Below are 21,941 nucleotides of genomic sequence, written 5' to 3'. Positions count from 1 at the left end.
AAATTACAAAAAAAAAAAAAAAAAAAAAAAAAAAAAAAAAAAAAAAAAAAAAAAATCTAAAACCAAAATTATTATAAAATAATCGAATTCATAAAGTTTTCATTTATTTGAACTCAATTCAAGACAAACAATGTCTTGTGATGGCTCAAGCCCGCCATTAGCATATATCTTATCCTATTTGGACTTCCCTTCAAGGTTTTTAAAAAGCTTTTGCTACAAAGAGTTTTCACACCCTTCTTTCTCCTCTCCAACCGATGTAGGATTTCACAATCCACACTCATTCGGGGCCAGCATCCTTACTACCATTCGTTCCCTTCTTCAATCGATGTGGGACCCACCAATCCATTCTTCTTCGAGGCTCAACCTCCTCGTGGTCACATCGCTCATAAACTAACTCTGATACCATTTGTAACGACACAAGCCCAACTCTAGGAGACATTGTCCTATTTGATTTTTTTTTTTTTTTTTTTTTTTTTCTAGAACCACAAAGTGAAAATTTAAAGAAATAAATAAATAAGTGAAGGTAATAATTGAATAACTTACTGTTGTTCTTGGAGATGCCATCCAGACAAATTACCAACTTCGAACATAGAATCCCTCCAGCTTTGAACTTCTTTAAATCCAACCTTCTCTTCATGTTCTATAAACGGCTTCTCAAAGTTCCCCTTCTGCTTCCTCACATTGGCTGGATCTATTTGGTAAAATATTGGAAGAACCAACTGATCCCTCACCTCCTTATACATTCTAATCTTTGCCAATTCCTTCATCGAAACTAAATCCCCATAGTTCTCCGAGAAAACCACGATCGATGACCTCGATTCTTCGATCGCTGTCAGCTTCTCCGTTAGCATTTTAGCTTCGTTCTCATTCTTGTTCTCGTCTCTGAAAACTACGATTCCTTGAGCCGACAGAGCATTGTGGAGATCGGCGGCAAAACCGCTGCCAGTGTCTTCGGCTCGGTGGCTGATATAAACGTCGTAGTTTCGTTTGGGAGGAGAAAATGATACTATAGAGGGTACTCTCTCCATGATTGCAGGAGACGCCATTGAAGGCCGGTGAGAGATGGTTTGAAAGAACAAAATGGATTCTAATGGGAATTTGAATGGATGGCCTAAATGGGTTCTAAGTCTATTATTGTGTTCAAATTTAATATTCATTTCATCTTTTGATGCTTTGAACTTTTTAAATGAGTGTTTGGATCCCCCACCTGTTATTTTACCTATAGAATAATCTCCCATCATTTTTATATTCGATATAGTATGGATATATATAAATAAATGATTATTGGTATGAGATTTTTTGAGAAAATCAAAAGCTTAATGTGATATCCAACATAAGTTAGGAGGAGAACCAAACACCTTTTATAAAGGTGTGGAAACCTTTCACTAGCAGATGCGTTTTAAAAACCTTGAGATGAAACTCGAAAGGGAAAGCCCATAGACACTAGGCGGTGTGCCAGTAAGGATACTGGGCGCCGAAGGGGGGTGGATTTGGTAGGAGTCCCACATCGATTAGAGAAAAACATTGAAGAGAAGCCCGAAAGGAAAAACTCAAAGAGGACCACATTTACTGGTAGTGGGCTTGGAGCTGTTACAAATTCCATAGCGAATTGTTTGTCAAAAGAGGTAAAAAATCAATCAAAAGTGATGAATAGTCAAGGGATCAGAGCCCACTACCCAACACCTCAAGTTGACCCGAAGCACGCACAGCTCAAGCGATGTCATCCCCTCATATGGATCTCGTTATCGACCCAACTAGTAGAATCGCTTTAATGTGTGACTTCAGCTCGGCTCAACGGCTCCTTTTGACTCCAACTTAGCTTAAATGACTCATTCAATTCTAGTTTAGATTTTCACACTCTCTTACCATTATTTTTTTTTCTTTTGTTTTGAAGCTGTTTTTGACATTATTTGGTGTCTTTGAGGTTAGTATGACCACTGTTTGACCAATTTGACATAATTAGAGCGAAGTCTCAGGTTGGTTAATGAACTAGATGAGTTAATTTTCATGACGATATTCTAAACATGATATTGTGGAACCTCATAGGTGGAATTGAATTTCGAGGATCAAGATCAAGCTAGCTCAAAAGATATTTCGCGACTCTAGTTTAGGTCAACCAAGTAAGTGGTCTTACTGTCGGAACGCCCTTGGGCTTGGTTAGACGACTCATATGCTGTATGAATGACACATTCTCTATGTCTTTTGAACATATCATATTTTTATGATACAATGGTGTGTTATGTATGATGTGATATGTGATAATTATGTTATGTTATGATATGAGTATTATATGATGTAAGAACTTCTAGTATGTCACACTATGATAGCACATTCACATTACACCTATGAGACATTGATGAGCAACATATGTTAACCATGATAGATATGTTGAGTATACATATACATGTTTCATAGGAACTTTATATCATGAAATGAATGGAAGTATGATTTGCATCATAACTATGTACGATAGTTTGAAACTATAGGACCTCATGGATATTGTATGTCACGAGCATTGAGATACTTCTCCATTACAATGAGTATGGATGCATACACCATGATACGATAGACATTTCTTTCCATTCATGGCTTTCAACAATATGAGCATGCGCTAACCTGTAGTCAACTTAAGGGTACATATACGAGTCTACCTAGTGGATTCATGTGCACGTGTGTGGATCGTGTGTAGAGAAGTATTACACATCCAACCCACCCCAAACTGAAAAAGTAAAGCCCAAAGAACAATTTTTGAAAAATATAGGTCCTACCAAAAACCATGATGGCATTTAATTGCATTTTCCAATACCCGATAAAGCTCATTACATATAATATCACTTATATATCATATTCATATTCTATCAATACAATATATCAATATCTATTAGTAGTAGACTTTCATTAGTGATAGGTTTATCGGACCAATAAGACTTAAACTTGTGTCAGAACATACTAGATTTTATATTCATTATCGAAGTTTATATCCGTTATCGAAGATGGTTATATTTCTAAGTGATAAAACCCACTTAAAATAATACTCTAAATGTGAATTGCTTTTAAGAATGGGACAAATTTGGGGCAATTGGTTTTAATATTAGTAGGGTATGTCATCATCGTGGTGGGCAATGCCTCTACCTTGGCTGTCTCAGCCTTTGACTTTGTTAGCATGATTCAAGGAGGTGGCGACAAGGAAAATACTAAACTAAGTTATCATGTTATGGTCTTTTTTTATTTCATATTTAGCGACAGCCCTTCAAAATGTTTCTAAGGTTTTTCTGACTTATTTTGGGTATTTGGACCTTTGTCTCTCAACTCTAAATCTCTGACATCCTTATCTTTAAGGTTTTCAAAAATTAAGGTAAACTAAATTTTCTTCATATGACCAAACTACCCCTCTTAATTATTTATGATTTCAATACATACTTACCTTTTTGTATAATAAAGAAATACATTTTATTCTTTTGTGAAAGTAATAATGTTTTATTAATCATCGACTTTTTAAATTTAAATGACGGGTTCGTTACTAAAAACATGTCATTGTTAGTGTAATGTACAGTTGTAACGACCCAAACACACCGTTAGCAGATATTGTCTTCTTTGGTCTTTCCCTTTCGGGCTAACCCTCAAGGTTTTTAAAACGCGTCTGCTATGGAGAGATGTCCACGCCCTTATAAAGAGCTTCTTATAAAGAGTGTTTCATTCTTCTCCCCAATCGATGTGAGATCTCACACTCTATCCCCCTTCAAGGCTTAGAGTCCTTACTGCCACTCGTTCTTTTTTGCAATCAATGTGCCACCGCCTAGCATCCTTGTTGGCACTTCACTTCATGTCCACCTCCTTCGGGACTTAGCCTCCTCGCTGACACATCGTCTAGTGTCTTGCTCTGATACCAATTGTAATAGTCCAAGCCAACCGCTAGCAAATATTGTCCACTTTGGTCTGTTACGTATCGTTGTCAACCTCACAATTTTAAAACGTATATGCTAGGAAGAGGTTTTTACATCCTACCCTTATAAGGAGGGTTTCGTTCTCCTCCTCAACCAATGTGAGATCTCACGACCACGATCAAATGATCGTGAAATCGAGCCAAGAAGACAAATCGAACACGAGAAACAACGAGGCCAGACACCAAGACAAAGGTGGTGGTATAAATTTTGAAACCAATAACGACAGTGAAGCCAAAATTCTCTCATTTGGCCATTCCCAGCAATGAATTTTTGTGAGAGAAGTCGATTCTGGCTTGACTTTTATGAACAGTAGGTAGGTTTCTTTTTTCATTATTAGTTAACACATGTCATTGTTCCAATGTGAGAGTTCATGCTCAAAGTGAATAATATCGTGCCATTTACGAACATTTCGTGACTAAATTGTAATAATTGGTAAGCCAAGTTTGTCCAAAAGCAAAAAGTGCTAGCCATGTGCTGATATGATCAATATCAATTAGTTGCTTATTTTAAAACACAAGTGGGGATTCATTAATCTAATCTTTGCATAATCTAAAATGGTCTCTCCGATCTCAAAACATTACTTTTATCACTCAATGATGGAGCTTTGGATAATTATATCCAAGCTTTTGACAAATTTCCAAATATTCAAGTGGATTCAACACCTACTAAAAGCTTGCATTTCTTTATATCAAGAACTTGTCGTTTTGTTTGTTCTTCTTATGGTCGGTATCTATATTTGTTTAGAACAAATATTGGGCCTACTCCAAGTGATTTCTTTAGACATATATTTGAGTACATATGTATTGTTAGGTCATATTTCGTTGAATAATATATAACCATAGCTGAAGTCCACCTATTATCTGTTTTTGTTCGTTACATATTGTCATCAGTCTCATAGTTTTAAGATACGTAACGAGACAACACGGACAATAAAGGTGAGTTTGGACGGTTATAAATGGTATTAGAGTCAGACACGGGGCATTGTGTCAGCAAGGACGCTGGCACCCAATGAAGGGTGGATTGTGAGATCCCACATCGGTTGGAGAGGGAAACAAAACATTCGTTATAAGGGTGTGAAAACCTCTCATTAGCAGACGCGTTTTAAAACCATGAGGTTGATGACGATACGTAACGAAATAAAGCGGACAATACCTGTTAGCGGTGGGCTTGAACTATTACATAATATACGAAGAATTAACAAACCATGAATAAGTTGATTATGATAATAAAATAAAATAAAAAAACTAAAAGAAAACATTCGAAAGCTTGGTAACAATTTGTAGCACATGACTTTTAAAACATGATGAAATTAAGATCGCTACCATATGCATACTATGAAGGTCTTTCAAAATTTAATCAAGTTGTAAATAACTAAAATATAAAAGCTCTCGAAATAAATGAAGCTTTTATTTGTGATCTTAAAAAAAAAACAAAATTAAAATCGGAATCGCTACCATTAGTAGTTAGATTATGCATGATTAGAATATTAGTCGAGTAGCTAAGATAAGTATGGTGAACATGTGGTAGGAAAGGTCTAAATGTTCTTAGAATGAAATTTTATATATCTAAGTAACCAAGGTTAAAAATAAAAGGTAAAAAAATTAAATAAATAATATTAATAATAACTTATTCATCTCTCTACCAATCTCTCACCACTACTACCCTAAGATAATTATGATATCTAAAACAAAAATGGTTCAATTAGATTTACCCCATGGAGCTTGAAAATGGGTTTAAATCTTGCTTCTCAATTATTTAGATGGTTGTTAGAAATTAAATACAAAGAACAATCTAGGGTTTAGTAAATCAAATCACGATTGGTAGCTAAAAAACTTCTCCTATTGCATAGTCTCTCATTCAGATTGGTGGTCTCTTATTCCTCGCCTTATTCGAGCTAGAAGAGCTTGCTTCAGCCAAAGAGCCAGAGGAAATATTTTCCTTTGTAGTATTTTCATCTGACGCTTCTATATCATAGAGTGTATAAGCTTTTGACTCTTCACTAACTCCCAGCAAAACATAACTCAAACACTTATCATCTACCTTAGTTCTCTGAGCTGCCTCCTCTTTTTGTCTCTGAATAAACTCGAGCTCACAATATTGTTCTTCTTCCTTCCACTGCAGCTCCAGAGCTAATTGTTGCTGAGCTTTTTCTACTATTCTCCTATTCTCTTCCAACATTTTATCTAGCTCTTCTCTCTCCTTCCGTGCTTGTTTTTCTTTTTGTCTTGTAGCAGTAAGAGCGACTTCTTTCACTTTCTCAAGCTGCACATCAACATCATCAAACAACTTCTTGCGACCTTCCTCTATTCGCCTCTGTATTTCTAATTTAGTCTCTTCAGAGTTTAGTCTTTTTTCAACATTCTCTGAATTAGTTCTTCCATCCTCCTAGCTGCATCTTCTTCTGACTTCTTCAACTCTACCTCACGCCTTTTCTTCTCTTCTTCCTCTTTCTTAAGCTTCTCTATGGAATGTTTCTGATCAGTGGATGCATGACTAGGACTGGAACTGGACAATTTAGGGAAAGGAGATAATGAGGAAGTCCTGCTTCTGCGTCGGCGGTTGAGGGAACTTGAACAGTTGCTTCTCCTGGAACGGGTAGTGGAATGATAGGGGAAAGGACTTGTGTCCCTTCTGCTTCTCCGACTATGGCGATAGGAATTGGAGCGATGAGTGTACGACAGAGACCTTGAACCACTTCTCCCTATAAGTTTCAATTGAGTTTTAACGGTTGCTACAGACTAAGATATAGCATGCAGTACGAACATTCGATTCAAAGACATCTTTGTCTCCATGATTAAGCCTCTCTCAGGATGAAACACCTTACATATTCCATTTTGAAACAAAATGCTAAGCCTCTTTGCTTGCAATTTCCTAATACTCAGCAGATTGTTCTTCAACTCTGGCACATAGAACACTCCTGTGATTATCAGTATGATTCCATTCACTTGCATTCGTACATTACCCTTTTCCGTTACATCCATGCTTGCGTTGTTGCCCAGCTTCACTAAATCTCTAAAACTTCCATCAAAATCTGAAAAATATTCCTCTTCCCACACATATGATTGCTACATCCCGAGTCAAGGAACCACATATCTTCTCTATTGACCTTATTCATATTCATGTAAGCCATCAACAACATCTCTTTTTAAGTCCTTGCTTTGACATTCCCATTGAAAATGTCCTAGCCTGTGACAATTATAGCACTCCATTGTGGCCTTATTGAAAGTTTGTCTGCCTCGTCCCCTTCCTCTACCTTTAAAGCTTCCACGACCTTGACTCCTTCCTCCAGATTGTTCACCATGAGTGATCTTCAAAGCGTGTTCTTCTTCAACATGAGAACTCATGCGTTGTTCATGCACAAGCAGACTGCTTTGCAACTCATCAATGGTTAAGATGGTTGTATCCTTAGACTCCTCAATGGAACACACAATATAATCAAACTTAGGGAGTCATAGATCTCATAATCTTTTCAACTACTTCAACATCTCCTTTGTTCTCACCATTTATTTTCATCTTGTTGGCTATGCTAAGGGTTCGAGCAAAATACTCATTTACAGATTCTCCTGCCTTCATGTGAAACATTTCAAACTCCTTCCGAAGAGCTTGCAAATGTGCACGCTTTAGTTCATAGAATCCCATATGTTCTTTGTTGTATCCTTGTTGAGGATTGTCTCCAAGATCGGACGATCTAATGCTTGAAATAAATAATTCTTTGCTTTCAAATCTTTCAACTTCTGATCTTCAATGTGCTTCTTCTGGGCATCTTCGAAAACGATGTCTTCTGTTACTGCAGAAATCCTATTCTCCACCAAATCCCAGTACTCCTCTGAACGCAAAAGGTTTTCCATGAGCATCGTCCAATGATTGTAGTACCCATCAAATTTCAGAATTGTAGGCTAAACAAATGGACTCTCCATCGACATACTTTTATTATGACACACGTAGAAGACTATGTTAGGATTGATACCAGTTGTTAGCTCTGATACCAATTGTTAGGATCACTCAACAACGCACACACTCGATCAAGATTGTTAGCTCTGATACCAATTGTTAGGATCACTCAACAACGCACACACTCGATCAAGATGAACACAAAGAACAAGAGAGAGAAAATACAAGGAGGAATATTGGCTAAAGGTTTTATTATTGATCAATTCAGGTATGTACAACAAGAGAAAATACAAAGAATGAAGAGAATTACATTTTGAGAGCATTGTCGAATGGGGTGTATATATGGTTTCAATTTACTAAATATAGCTTCCAAAGATTTAAAGCTACGAGATATAATCCAACAAATATATCTCTATCAAATCTTTACCAAATCTCTACCATATATATCTCTATCATATCTTTACGAAATATCTTCCAAATATATCTCTACTAGATCTAGGCATCAGGCTCCATATCCCAACAATCTCCCACTTGGAGACTGATCCAGTCAACTGCAACAATCTCTAATTAGAGACGGGTCCAGTCAACCCCAACAATCTCCCACTTGGAGACTAATCCAGTCAACCAAGAATTTCATTCTCAATCTGTACCATACCAATTGGGACTTTGCACAACCTCAATGTTCCAACATCAACACAAAATGTTTGCTGGATTCCTTGCACCCTCTATCTTCTCCAAACACATCACCATCTTCAACTAACCTCCGAGTGAAATGGTATCACCTTCTGTGTTTTGAATGATAGACCGGGTTCCTCGCCAACTGCATGACACTCTAACTATCGACCTGAAAAATCTTCTTGCGCTGCTTCTTGCCTAATTCTTATAAATAGTCTGTCATCCATATCATCTCCTTTCCAGCTTCAACTAATGCCACGTACTCAGCCTCAGCAGATGAAAGAGCAACGCATTTCTGAAGCCTAGACATCCCATCATCCATGGCTTGCTCCCACTTAGTTGTATCCTCAACTGTAGGGCCTCATCAAGGGGCTTTCATTTCCCTTCATCAGTCACCAACCGATTGTGTAAAGAAGGTACATACCTATATGGTAATCTGATGGCTCTGGATGATCTTTTCAACATTTGTTTAGGTGTCACTTGCTCCTCTTCCGGATCTTCAACAATAGTCTCAAGAATTTCTTAAGTATCAGCTACAACATCACTAGGTGAATCTTTTAGCAACTCAACCTCAACCTCAACTCCAACTTGCTTCATCTCTGATTCCTCAGCAAGAGTCTCAGGAGTTTCTTGAGTATCTGCTACAACATCACTCTGTGAATTGTTCTGCAACTCAACCTCAACTTCTACTTGCTTCGTTGTCCCAGTACTTTTCTTCAATTCTCTAACAGTCTTTGTGAAGCTAACTCGTTTCTGTTTGCTCATAACGCAGTTCACACAATGACTCATATCAGTAGATTCCAGACGTTCTAAAACTTCTTTTGCAGCCAACATCTTCATTCCTTTAATGTTCATATGTTCAAGTCTATTGTGCCATATACTTGAATTTGAAACACTCTCACCAACCGCAGCTCTGTTCATACACCCTGCAGAGGTGTATAAAGTTCCAGATTTTGTGCCACGTGCTACCACCATAGCACCCTTCACAATCTTCCACGAACTCTTACTAAACTTTGTTGCATAACCTGTGCTATCCAACTGACCAATAGAGATCAGATTCTTCTTGAGACTAGGAATATATCTGACATCCTTTAATGTCCACTGATTTTCTGCCAAAGTTTTTATGCAGACATCCCATTTTCCTTCGATCTTCAAATCTTTGTTGTTGGCAAGATACACCTTCTCGAAACTTCCAAACTTGAAATTTCGAAACAACTCTTTATTTGGAGACGAATGAAAAGATGCACCAAAATCCAGGATTCAATCGGACTGTCCACGCTGAGGATTAGAGCATCCTCAATGTCTTCTACTGAATGTATCGAATCATCGTCATTATCTGATTTGTGATTCTGCTTCCTCTTTGTACTATCTGCCCGAAAGTGACCTTTATCTCCACAACTCCAATACTTTACATTTGGTTTGTTTTGATATTTTTCTCGGTTTCTTGATTTGATCGCCCATTGTTTGGGCCCTTTGATTTACTTTTTCCCCGTTAGTCAATACTGAGAGCACTACTAGATGAATTTCCAATTTATCGTTTGCGAATACTTTCGCTCAGAACTACATCTCGAATTTCATCAAACTTCAGTTTATCAGATCCTCGAGAACTGCTGATTACGGCAATAACAGTATCCCACGACTCGCGTAAAGATGACATCAAAATCAATGCTTTAATTTCATCCTCGAAATTAATTTCCACCGAACTCAGTTGACTTACGATCATATTGAATTCATTTATATGGTCCACAACAGATCCACCTTCAGACAATTGTAGATTGAACAATCTCAGCATCAAATACACCTTGTTCATAGCCGACGGTTTTTTGTACATATTCGATAGCGTCTTCAACAGATCTGACGTTGTCTTCTTCTTGATGATATTGAACGCCACATTTCTGGATAGCGTCAACCAAATCGTCCCTAAGGCTTGTCAATCCTTGAGCTTGAGCTTCCACTATTCTGTGGTCATGGTATCCGGCTTCACCCCCAACAGGGGTTCGTGAAGATCTTTCTAGTACAGATAATTTTCAATCTGCATCTTCTAGAAACCGAAATCGGATCCATCGAACTTCTCAATTCCAATTTTTGAACTTTCCATCTTCACAGATCGTGATGACTTCCGCCTCGCTCTGATACCAGTTGTTAGGATAGATACTGGTTGTTAGCCCTGATACCAGTTGTTAGGATAGATACCAGTTGTTAGCTCTGATACCAATTGTTAGGATCACTCAACAACGCACATACTCGATCAAGATGAACACAAAGAATAGGAGAGAAAAAATACAAGAGGAATATTGGCTAAAAGTTTTATTATTGATGAATTCAGGTATGTACAACTAGAGAAAATACAGAGAATGAAGAGAATAGATTTTGAGAGCACAGCCGAATGTGATATATATATGGTTTCAATTTACTAAATATTGCTTCCAAAGATTTAAACCGATATAATCTAACAAATATATCTCTATCAAATCTTTTACCAAATCTCTATCTATATATCATATCTTTTCGAAATATCTCCCAAATATACCTCTACCACATCTAGGCATCAAGCTACATATCCCAACAAAATGCTAGCTACTTCTAGTTTAGGGCATGACTCTAATACCAAATGTTAGGAAGAGAGATAGAAAACGGTAAAGAAGAATTGGGAGAAATCTCTCATTCTATAGAATGAAATTGGCTATTATATAGCTTTACTTACAGAATCAAATCCTCTCATTCTATAGAATGAAATTGGCTATTATATAGACTTATTACAGAATCAAATCCGAGACTAAATCTGGTAGGACTAAATCAAATCTAATTCAAATAACTAAATCAAATCTAATCCAAATAACTAAATGAAATCTAATCCTAACAAGAACACTATTTTTTTAGTGAATATTATGTTTTAAATACGGTTTGTTTTGTTTTACTTCTTTTTGGAATCTTCGAGTCAGCCTTGTCCTTACACTTCTCATATAGGAGCATTTTCTGAAGTCGAGTCAGCCTTGTCCTTACACTTCTCATATAGGAGCATTTTCTGAAGGTTGACTAAGGAAAATTTGGAGTAAGAGGGGCATTGGGGGAGCGGTATGATGAGGGCACAACAATTTCGACGCCTCGCCATAATTCTCGCGCCTTTTTCGACGACCGAGTTTTTTTTTTTTTTTTTTTTTTTTTGTCGTTACAAATTTTCTCTTTTGCAACATCTGCCACTTGATATGTATTTTGTTTAGATATTTTACAATCAACACAAATTTGAATCACACTTAAAACTCAATTTTCTACAACAAAGCAACTAAAAAATAGATTTTCTATGGAATCAATAATTTACTATTTACTTTGCTACTTTGCTACTTGTGGTAGTGTATATTTCCACCTATTCTTGTGAATTTCATTCCATTTTACTCTATGCCTCCACAAGATTTCACCATATGATCAATAAGCTTCTATTTAATTTCACCATTTGAGACACTATGAACATGAAACCTATGGTAAGTTATTTTCGAATATTTGGTTGTATTTGCTACATATTGTGTCTAGTCATCTATATTCCAAGCTTGACAAGAAAGCAATCGAATGTATATTTGTTGGATATGATGACCAAAGAAAAGGATAGAAGTACTGTGATCCACATCGTCTGGATTATAATCCACATGGTTTTTTGTCTCTACTCTAAATATATGTTGAAAAACAAAAGTAGATATGTTATAGAGAGAATATGTCACGTTCCTCTACGACATGGTCACGTTACTCATTTCTGGCTTCTAAAAGTAAAGACTATCCCCACACATCATTACTAATTCTTTTAACATGCTTTCTCCTCTCTCACATGCTTTTTAGGAAAATTTTCAAAAGATCACTTGTGAAATCTCACATCGATTGAAGAGGGTTACGAAGATTGTGAGATCCTACACCGGTTGAAGAGGTGAACAAAATATTTCTTACAAGGTTGTGGTAACCTCTTGACGCGTTTTAAAATCGTGAGGTTGACAACGATACATAATAGACCAAAGCGGTCAATATCTACTAGCAGTGGGCTTGGACTGTTATAAATGGTATTAGAGTTAAACATTAGGTAATGTGCCAGCATGGTAAGATCCCACATCAGTTGAAGAGGAAAACAAATATTGTGAGATCCCACATTGGTTGAAGAGAGGAACAAAGATTGTGAGATCCCACATTATTTGAAGAGGAGAACAAAGCATTTCTTATAAAGGCGTGAAAACAATTCTCTAGTAGATGCGTTTTAAAACTGTAAAGCTGACGATGATATGGAGTAGGAATTCTGGGTTTCCAAGGGGCTGGATTGTGAGATCCCACGTTAGTTTAAGAGGGGAACAAAGATTGTGAGATCCCACATTGGTTGAAGAGGAGAACGAAACATTCCTTATAACGATGTAGAAACTTCTTCCTTGTAGACCCGTTTTAAAATCATGAAGCTAATGACGATACGTAACGGACTAAATCAGACAATATCTCCTAGCAATTGGCTTGGGGTGTTACATCACTCAACATAGAATTTCTCCAACAAAAGCATGCTAAACTTTGGTGTTTCAATAATTGAGCCATTAAAAAAGTGTATTTTGTTTGTATAGGTATTAACGGGTGTTAAAGTGTTAAAAGTTTAGAAGGTTAAAGATACAATAAAAGAACAAGGTTCAAATATAATTTAACTATTCATAATTAAATTAAACAAATTAAAATTGTTTTTATACTAAAGTTTAGTGACTAAAATCTACCTTTTGAAGTTTATAATAACAAAAAAAGAAAATTAAAATTAACCCTAAATTTTGCGTTGGTCAATTTTAGTTATTTAATTTCATGGAATATCACTTTAATATTGCCATCTTTACCTTTAACATGAATACATTTTGTTGCGAATTTTACTTTTTTATTGATTTTCTTTTGAAAAATGAGTAAACAATTTTATGTGAAAATTTGAAGGTTCTTAAAATCGCATTTTGTGTTTTGGCAAATGAAATACTAAAAAAATTAAATAAAATGTTTCTTGAAATTTATCGTGTAATTTGATGGTTTGAAAACCTAGTTTATCGACACCTGAGGATTCTATTGAATATCTAAGAGAAGGGATTGATTCTGATACCGTTTGTAGGAACAATGAACGTTCGATCCTTCACAATGATATGATTTTATCAATTTTGAACATAAATTTTGAAGCTTACAATTTCTTTCTTTAACATCTAAGATAAGAGCATGACTCTGATGTCGCTTGCAGGAACAAGTGTAACAGCCCAGACCCACCGCTAGCAGATATTGTTCTCTCTGGGCTTGCCCGAGATGACTACACCTTCGAAACTTGCAAGTTTTTTATTCGATACCTGAGGATTCTATTGAATATCTAAGAGAAGGGATTGATTCTGATACCGTTTGTAGGAACAATGAACGTTCGATCCTTCACAATGATATGATTTTATCAATTTTGAACATAAATTTTGAAGCTTACAATTTCTTTCTTTAACATCTAAGATAAGAGCATGACTCTGATGTCGCTTGCAGAAACAAGTGTAACAGCTCAGACCCACCGCTAGCAGATATTGTTCTCTCTGGGCTTTCCCTCTCGGGCTCCCTCTCAGGGCTTTAAAACGCGTCTGCTAGGGAAAGGTTTCCACACTCTTATAAGAAAGGGTGTTTCATTATGGCACTAGTTCCTTTCAACAACCAATGTGGGACCTCCACCAAACCCACCCCCTTCGAGGCATAGCGTCATACAGCCTCGTGTCTACCCCTCTTTGGGGAAGAGCCTACTTGCTAGCATATCGTTCGGTGTCTGGCTCTGATACCATTTATAACTGCCCAAACCCACCAGCATATTGTCCTCTTTGAGCTTTCCCTTTCGGGCTTCTTCTCGAGGTTTTAAAACGCGTTTGCTAGGGAAACGTTTTCACACCTTTATAAAGGATGTTTCGTTCTCATCTCCAACCAATGTGGGATATTACAACAACAAACCTTCAAATCTAATAATGATATGATATGGTTGAAAGAAGTGTCCTAAGCTTATATATTCTAGATCACCCATGTACCACAACAAAAGTCCATGATATGGGAATATGGTGTTTAAAACATCCAGCATATAAAGTAAATTTGATTCGATTCTTTTCATTTTTATTGACGTCAAAGTTTCATCATGTTTTCTTTTTTATAATCCAAAGTTCATTACTTTCTCGTTAAGTTTTGTGTGCTCTCTATATTAATAGCGAGTTCTTTGAGTTGAGTATCCCATCCATTACAAAGCTTTTAGAACTCAGCAATAAGCTTAAGAAACTAAGAGATTAGTATGGCTTCTGATGCTGTGCATGATATCAATTCCCTCGTTTCCTCTAAGGGCAGAGACTTTCTTATTCGTAACAACGGCGATCAAGTATGTCTATTTTTAATTTCGTGTTTTTTAGAGACAAAAGAATAGATAGCTGTTCATATTTCTTGTTCAATTCTCGTCTTTTAGAAATACATTCAAATTTGTGTAGGAATTTGGCCCGTTACCTATTGCCTTCAGCCTCACAGTTTTAAAATGAGTCTAATTGAAAGATATATGTAACAGGCCAAAATAGACCATGTCTACTGATAGGGGCTTGGGCTGTTACAAATGATATCAAAGCCAAACACTAGGCTGTGTGTGCCAGCGAAGACGCTGGACCTCCAAGAGGTGGATTGTGAGATCCCACATCAATTGGAGAGGGGAACGAAGATATGAAGAATCCCTTATAAGGGTGTGGAAACCTCTCCCTAGTAGACACGTTTTAAAACCTTGAGACTGACGCGGATACGTAATAGACCAAAGCGGACAATATCTACTAGCGGTGGGCTTAGGCAGTTGCAAATGGTATCAGAGCTAGACACTGGGCAGTGTGCGAACAAGGATGCTGGCCCCCAAGAGGGGTAGATTATGAGATCCCACATCGGTTGGAGAGGGGAACGAAGCATCTCTTATAAGCGTGTGGAAACCTCTCCCTAGTAGACACGTTTTAAAATCGTGAGATTGACCACGATATGTAACAGACCAAAGTGGACAATATCTACTAATTGTGGGTTTGGCCTATTACAAATGGTATCAGAGCCAAACACTGGACAGTGTGCGAGCTAGGACGCTGACCCTCAAAGTGGGTGAATTGTGAGATTTCACATCGATTGGAGAGATGAACGAAACATCCCTTGTAAGGGTGTGGAAACTTCTCCCTACTAATGCCTTTTTAAAACGGTGAGACTGATGGGATATATAACGATCAAACCAGACAAATATCTACTAGTAGGCTGGGGCGGTTACCGTATATAATTTTAAAAAAACTAATTTTCATTTAAATTTTTTTTACATTCTTAATTTAAAACATATGAACATAATTATGGAACATGTTTATGTTTTTCTAACTAGTTACCTAAGCCATTAATTTTTATTCTTGAACAGGTAAAAATCAGTTCTTTGGTGGGAAAGAACGTGGGATTATATTTCTCAGCATCATGGTGCATTCCCTGTTGCCTTTTCACTCCAAAACTAGCAAAAGTTTACGAGCCATTAGCTTCTAAAAGCGACTTTGAAGTTATCTTTATTTCATCTGATAGAGATGAAAACTCATTCAAAGAGTACTTCTCCAAAATGCCATGGCTATCCATTCCTTTTGCCGATTTAGAGACCAAAAAAAGCTTGAAAAAGCTCTTCAATGTGAATGGAATTCCTCATCTTGTTGTCCTTGACGCCAAGGGGAAAGTTTCAACTGAGAAAGGAGTGGATCTAGTGGTTGAATATGGAGTTGATGCCTATCCTTTTACTTCTCAACACATCCAAGCTTTGATTGATAAAGAGGCTAAGAAAATGAGCCAAACCATTAGTTCTCTTTTGGTTTCGAAGTCTCGGAGTTATGTTGTTTCTAACGATGGAAATCAGGTATGCGAACTTCGTTCTTTCGACTCGATGTAAAGCATTTGAACGAGGGTTAGTTGAGTTGGTGACCCAAGTAACCAATGGGAATCAGTTGAATTGAGTTGAGTTGAAAAAAATCTTTTGAACCAATCCAGGGTTGGTTGGGTTGGTGACCCAAGTAACCCGAAAAAAGTTCACAACTTGACTCAACCCATCTCTCTATTTTCAGATTCAGTCGGGTTACTATAATTCTCACCTCATAAAGTTTAAATATCAAACATTTACCCGTGACTAGTATCACTAACATCGGTTACAAAAGTTAAATATTCTTAATCTTTTAACAATAGTGTAGGGATAGGTTGGGTTCTAAGCCTATTTTCGGGTTTGTTGTGTTGAGTTGAAAGCCTATTTTCGGGTTGGTCGGGCTAACTTGACCAATAAAATTTCAACCTACAACCAAATTTTTTGGATATTAAAAAATTCAACCTAACCCAAATCCAAAAAAATCTAACCCAACCCAACCTTTATGATTTGAGTTAGGATAGTTCGAGTTAGTCTAGTTATCAGGTCATACGAACACTCCTCTTTAAAATCACTCTTAAACATGCTCTCAGGCTAGTTTCAATATTTTGATTTTGATTTATATATTTTAAAAGAATAATTTTGTTTTATAATAAATTACAAAGTGCACTATAAAGATTTAGGAAGGAATAAACTTTTTTTTTTTTTTTTTTATTGTAGATTCCTGTCTCTAAGCTTGAAGGGAAATTGATTGGGCTGTACTTTTCAACGCATGGCCACAAACTTTGTGATGAATTTACACAAAATTTAATTGAAGCTTACAAGAAATTGAAGGAGAAAGGAGAGAACTTTGAGATTGTGTTGATCTCTTTAGATGATAAAGATGAGAATTTATTCAAAGAAGCGTTCAAAACAATGCCATGGTTGGCATTGCCTTTTAAGGATGAGAAATGCCAAGAATTGAAGCAATATCTTGAGGTTAGTGACATTCCTTCCCTTGTTATAATTGGGACGGATGGGAAGATATCGAACCCGAATGCAGTTGAGCTAATCAAAGAGCATGGTATCGATGCATACCCTTTTGCTCCGAAGAAAATCGAGAGAGTTGATGAGGTTTCGAACACAAAACTCGAATCAGAATCTCCGAAACCTGCTTTGGTTTGTGGAGCTAGAGATTTAGATTTGGAAAAAAACAAAGGGAAGGTAAAAGTTTCTTGTTGTAGCGGCGAGATGTCGAAATTGGACGAGGGAGCTAAGGAGGAAAAACTTAATGTAACGGTTTCTTGTTGTAGCGGTGAGACGTCGAAAAATGAGAAGGAGGTCGAGGAGGAAAAACCAAAGGTAAAGATTTCTTGTTGCAGCGACGAGATGTCGAAAAACGACGAGAAAGTTGAAGAGAAAAAATCGAAGGTAAAAGTTTCTTGTTGCAGCGAAAAGACGTCGAAAAATGACAAAGAAGAAAAAGACGGGTGTAAAGGATAAGAAAACAATTAAAGCAAATCGGAATATGAAAGTTTTATGAGTGTTCTTATACACTTATAAACTTTTCCATATATATATATATGCTTTGGTTGTTCACTTTGATTTCGTTGTTTGAATAAATCGAAAGATGTTTGTAGTTTCGAACATTTTATGAGCTAATTGTTCTTTGTATGTGCTTTCTACGTTCTAAAGTTGTTCTCTATAATATTCGTGAGTATCACTTTTTTCTTCTCGTACGTTCTCTACTTGAATAAATCTATTTTTTTAACGTCACACCATATAGTCGGTTGATAATATTGTGCAATGTGACATATAAATAGGTAGATAAATAGGTAAAAACTTGAAGGTGAAGCCATTTAAATTCAATAGTTACCTAAACTTGTATTTATGCAAATTGAGAATGTAAAACATATTTAATCTTATAAGAGAACACAAGTAAAAAAGACCATGCTTGTCCAAGACATGTTTCTATGACTGCATGTTAGATGTCCCGGTCATGCTTGTCCAGAACGTGTTGTCTATGATCGCATGTTCGTTCCAAACCTCTTTTACATGCTTTCATCTTAGATAGACCTTTACTATTTTTTGTTGTGTCAATACGGGGGTATATGACTGGTCACCAAAATCATGTCTACACCTACCAGGGCTAAAGTTCCCCAAAATGTACTATAGAAGGATGTGACTAGTACTCAATTCTTCATACCCAGATTATATACTATCAAAGTCGTCGTAGTTGCCTAGTTGCTTTTAGCTTATAAGATTTCTTTCTTTACAATTGCTTTCAATGTATTTCTTTGCTCACGTATTCCAAAATATTTCTCTCAAACATGATCGAGGCTCGAGCATATACTGATATTGTTTCAAAAAGTTCGAATTTCACATGGCTGACTTGTTTGTAGGGTTAGAACAAGTGTCGTACAATTACTATCTTGCTACCGCAAGAGTGAGATTGTGATAAGTGGTATCAGAGCCGAGTCAGATACTTGGAAAGTAGTACACTAGCATCTTCGATTTAAAACAACTGGGCAAGTCTTATACTTACCGACTGACTGAAATCAAAAAATAGTTACTCTGAATGAATGAAGCGCCTGATAGAATGAAGCTTTTGAAATCTCGCATGAACGAGATTATTGCTAAAGCCGACAGAATCGACAAGATGGCAAGCCACCTTGAGGCAATGTCTGTCGCGAATTAATGTTTAGGGTTGAGGCCATAGACGACAAGGTCATAACTTCTGGTGGCTTCGAGCGTAGAGATAGCTAGATGGGTTATTTGTCCGAATGGAAGAACACGTCGAGGGATTAGACAATGCCTCAAAAGCAACCATTCAGATGGTCTCAGAAATGTCGGAGGATTTGAGAGCAGCCCTTGGAATGGTCAGAGCTAAAGTGGCGGATCTACGCGCTAGATTAGGCCTCACCATAAGAGCGGTGGGGAACCAAACCCCAAATAGGGGTGTAGTACAATTTAATAAGATAAAGGTCTCATAGCCCAAGCCCAAGCCCAAGCCCTTTTGTGGGATTAGAGATTCCTAGGATCTAGAGAACTTTATCTTCATCCTCGAACAATACTTTGGAGCCACAAATATTGTGGTGGAGATCTAAGTACACGAACATTCAAGATGCTCGATGTACTATGGACATTTATAAGAGGTTACACGTTTATACGTAAAGACAAGTAGAGAGAGAGTATTGGAATATATTTTATAGAGCTTTCTTATTTTCAGGATTCAGTTAATAATATATTTGATATATTCTATCTTATTTTTCAAAATATTTTTATGATTTAATTTGTAGTTTGTATTCTATGCGAACATTAATGGAAATTAGACTTTCAATTCCACTTTTGGATTTTTGATCTCACTTCTGTTTTTCATTCTTAACATGGTATTAAAGCAAGGAGTAACATCACGTTGATTTAATCTAAGCTAATTCATCATGCTATGAGTGTAGATAAGTGTTCGTATTCATTCTTGATAACTATTGAGAAATTTTTGAACTTTTTGATTAGCAATTTCTTCCCCATTTGATATCAAGTTGTTGCTATAGCACAAATATATATATATATAGTTTACATTTGATTTCTTTGATTTCTTTGATCATCTCAATGGAGTAAAATTCAAACATGAAAAGTTGTAGTCTTACCAATCTTACCACTTGAAGACACTCCACAATAGCCATGGATAAAGGTTTCAAGCTCTTTCACGCCCTTTTTTTAGTGATTGCTTGGCATTGTTGTGCGAAAGTAGATGCCACTTTTGGCGATGTCACCGGTGTTGTGAATCTCGGTCATCAATTTTCATTTCGTGCTCTTGGATCACATGAAACACAAACCCCAACAGTTGCACCAGTTGGAAGCATTGCTCTAACTCCAGAGGGTGCATCAGTTGGAAGCATTGCTCTAACTCCGGAGGGTGCATCAGTTAGAAGCATTGCTCTAACCCCGGAAGGTGCATCAGTTGGAAGCATTGCTCTAACCCCCGAGGGTACATCAGTTGGAAACATTGCTCTAACCTCGAAGGGTGCATCGGTTGGAAGCATTGCTCTAATCTCAGAAGGTTCAGGAGTTGGAAGCATTTCTCAAACCCCAACTATAGCACCAATTGGAAGTAGCACAAAAGAATGAGATTAGCATTACTGGGCAGGGAGGGTTTTTTTAGCCAAACTGAATCACTGTTTTCTTAGACAAATTCATTATTTCTATATATTTAATTTTTTATTTTAATTTATGGACTCTATTCTATCATTAAAAATTATATACACGTTACTTGACTAACTACAATAGAAACATAAATGAGGTAGATTATTCAAGCATCTAGTCAATATTGGTAGTACTTTAGTCTAAAAAATTAACCACTAAAGTACCAATTCTAATGGAAAGATGAAAAATGATATTGAGGAAAACCTCAATATTTAGAACGAGCAATTATGAGGATGTCATGTTTGAGTTGTTATTAGATTCATAGTGTTAGACGAACACGACTCTCTACAATAGTATTTCTCACTTATAAACCCATGATCATTCCCTAAATTAGCCGATGTGGGACTTTCATCATCCAACACCTCCCCTCGAACAAAGCACGTCTCCCCTTAATCGAGGCTTGACTTCTTTGGAGTCTTAGTCATTTTTTCCTGCCTTCGTACCTTCAAGGAGGCTTGACTCCTTTTTTCTTTTTGGAGTCCTTTGTTCGACATTCGAGGATTTGCCAATATATTGGCACGGCTAAGTTTAGGGCATGACTCTAATACCATCAAAATAGTGGATCAACTCTCCACAATGGGATGATATTGTCCACTTTGTGGATAAGTTCTCATGGCTTTGCTTTGGGCTTCCCAAAAGGCCTCAAACGAATGGAGTTAGTATTCCTTGCTTATAAACTCATGATCATTTCCTAAATTAGCAGATGTGGGACTTTCATCATCCAACACATGGCACGCACAATAGTAGTCCGTTTGATTCCAGATTGAAAGGTTGTGTGTTTGATTCACGAAAGGTTGTATGTTTGATTCACATAAGATTCAAATAGGATTGGTCATTGTTTAAAGTTGTTTGTAATACTCGTGAGTGTCACTTATTTCTTCGCCTACATTTTTCTTGTCCGTCCATTCTCTACTCGAAACTCAAAATAAATCTTTCTTTTTTTTTTTTTAACGATACCATATAGTCATATTGTGCAACGTGACACATAAAAATGAAGATAAATTTGTTTAAAGGTAAAAATATTTATTTAAATTCAATAGTTAAATTGATACAACAAGCTGCCTAAACTTATATTTAAATTATTTGATTATATTACAAGAGAATACATGTAAATTTTTTTTTACGTTATACTAGTTTTATGATCGGACTAATTTTATGATCAATTACTATGCATGAGTGAAGTTCTTAATAGAATGAGGCTTTTGAAATCTTGCAAGAACAAGATTGTCGCTAAATTCGACAGGAATGACGAGATGGCAAGCCACCTTAATGATTAGGGCTGAGGCCCTAGAAGACAAGATCCTAACTTCTGGTGGCTTGGAGTATAGAAATAGCTAGACAGGCTCCGTTGTCAGAATGGAAGAACA

The 21,941-nt window shown here is 36.7% G+C and overlaps 2 protein-coding genes and 1 pseudogene across 2 annotated transcripts in view; 1 reads left to right on the top strand and 2 right to left on the bottom strand.

Moving 5' to 3' along the window:
• LOC111472024 (TMV resistance protein N-like) overlaps positions 1-1,122 on the bottom strand; it is an 11,279-nt gene extending 10,157 nt beyond the window's left edge. The window contains exon 1 of the mRNA XM_023117707.1: positions 544-1,122. Coding sequence (XP_022973475.1) covers positions 544-1,046 — 503 coding nt within the window. The 5' untranslated portion in view covers positions 1,047-1,122. The remainder of the gene's footprint in view (positions 1-543) is intronic.
• Positions 1,123-5,801: 4,679 nt separating this feature from the next.
• LOC111472061 lies at positions 5,802-7,245 on the bottom strand (annotated as a pseudogene).
• Positions 7,246-14,712: 7,467 nt separating this feature from the next.
• On the top strand, positions 14,713-18,107 carry LOC111472038 (probable nucleoredoxin 1). The gene is made up of 3 exons (XM_023117729.1): positions 14,713-14,877; positions 15,919-16,395; positions 17,113-18,107. The coding sequence occupies exons 1-3, from the start codon at positions 14,794-14,796 to the stop codon at positions 17,872-17,874; spliced, it is 1,323 nt and encodes a 440-aa protein (XP_022973497.1). The 5' UTR covers positions 14,713-14,793; the 3' UTR covers positions 17,875-18,107.
• The last annotated feature ends 3,834 nt before the right edge of the window (positions 18,108-21,941 follow it).

Source organism: Cucurbita maxima, unplaced genomic scaffold (genome assembly GCF_002738345.1).
Source record: "Cucurbita maxima cultivar Rimu unplaced genomic scaffold, Cmax_1.0 Cma_Scf00063, whole genome shotgun sequence".
Taxonomy (NCBI): Eukaryota; Viridiplantae; Streptophyta; class Magnoliopsida; order Cucurbitales; family Cucurbitaceae; genus Cucurbita; species Cucurbita maxima.
This window is presented reverse-complemented; position numbering and strand designations above follow the sequence as displayed.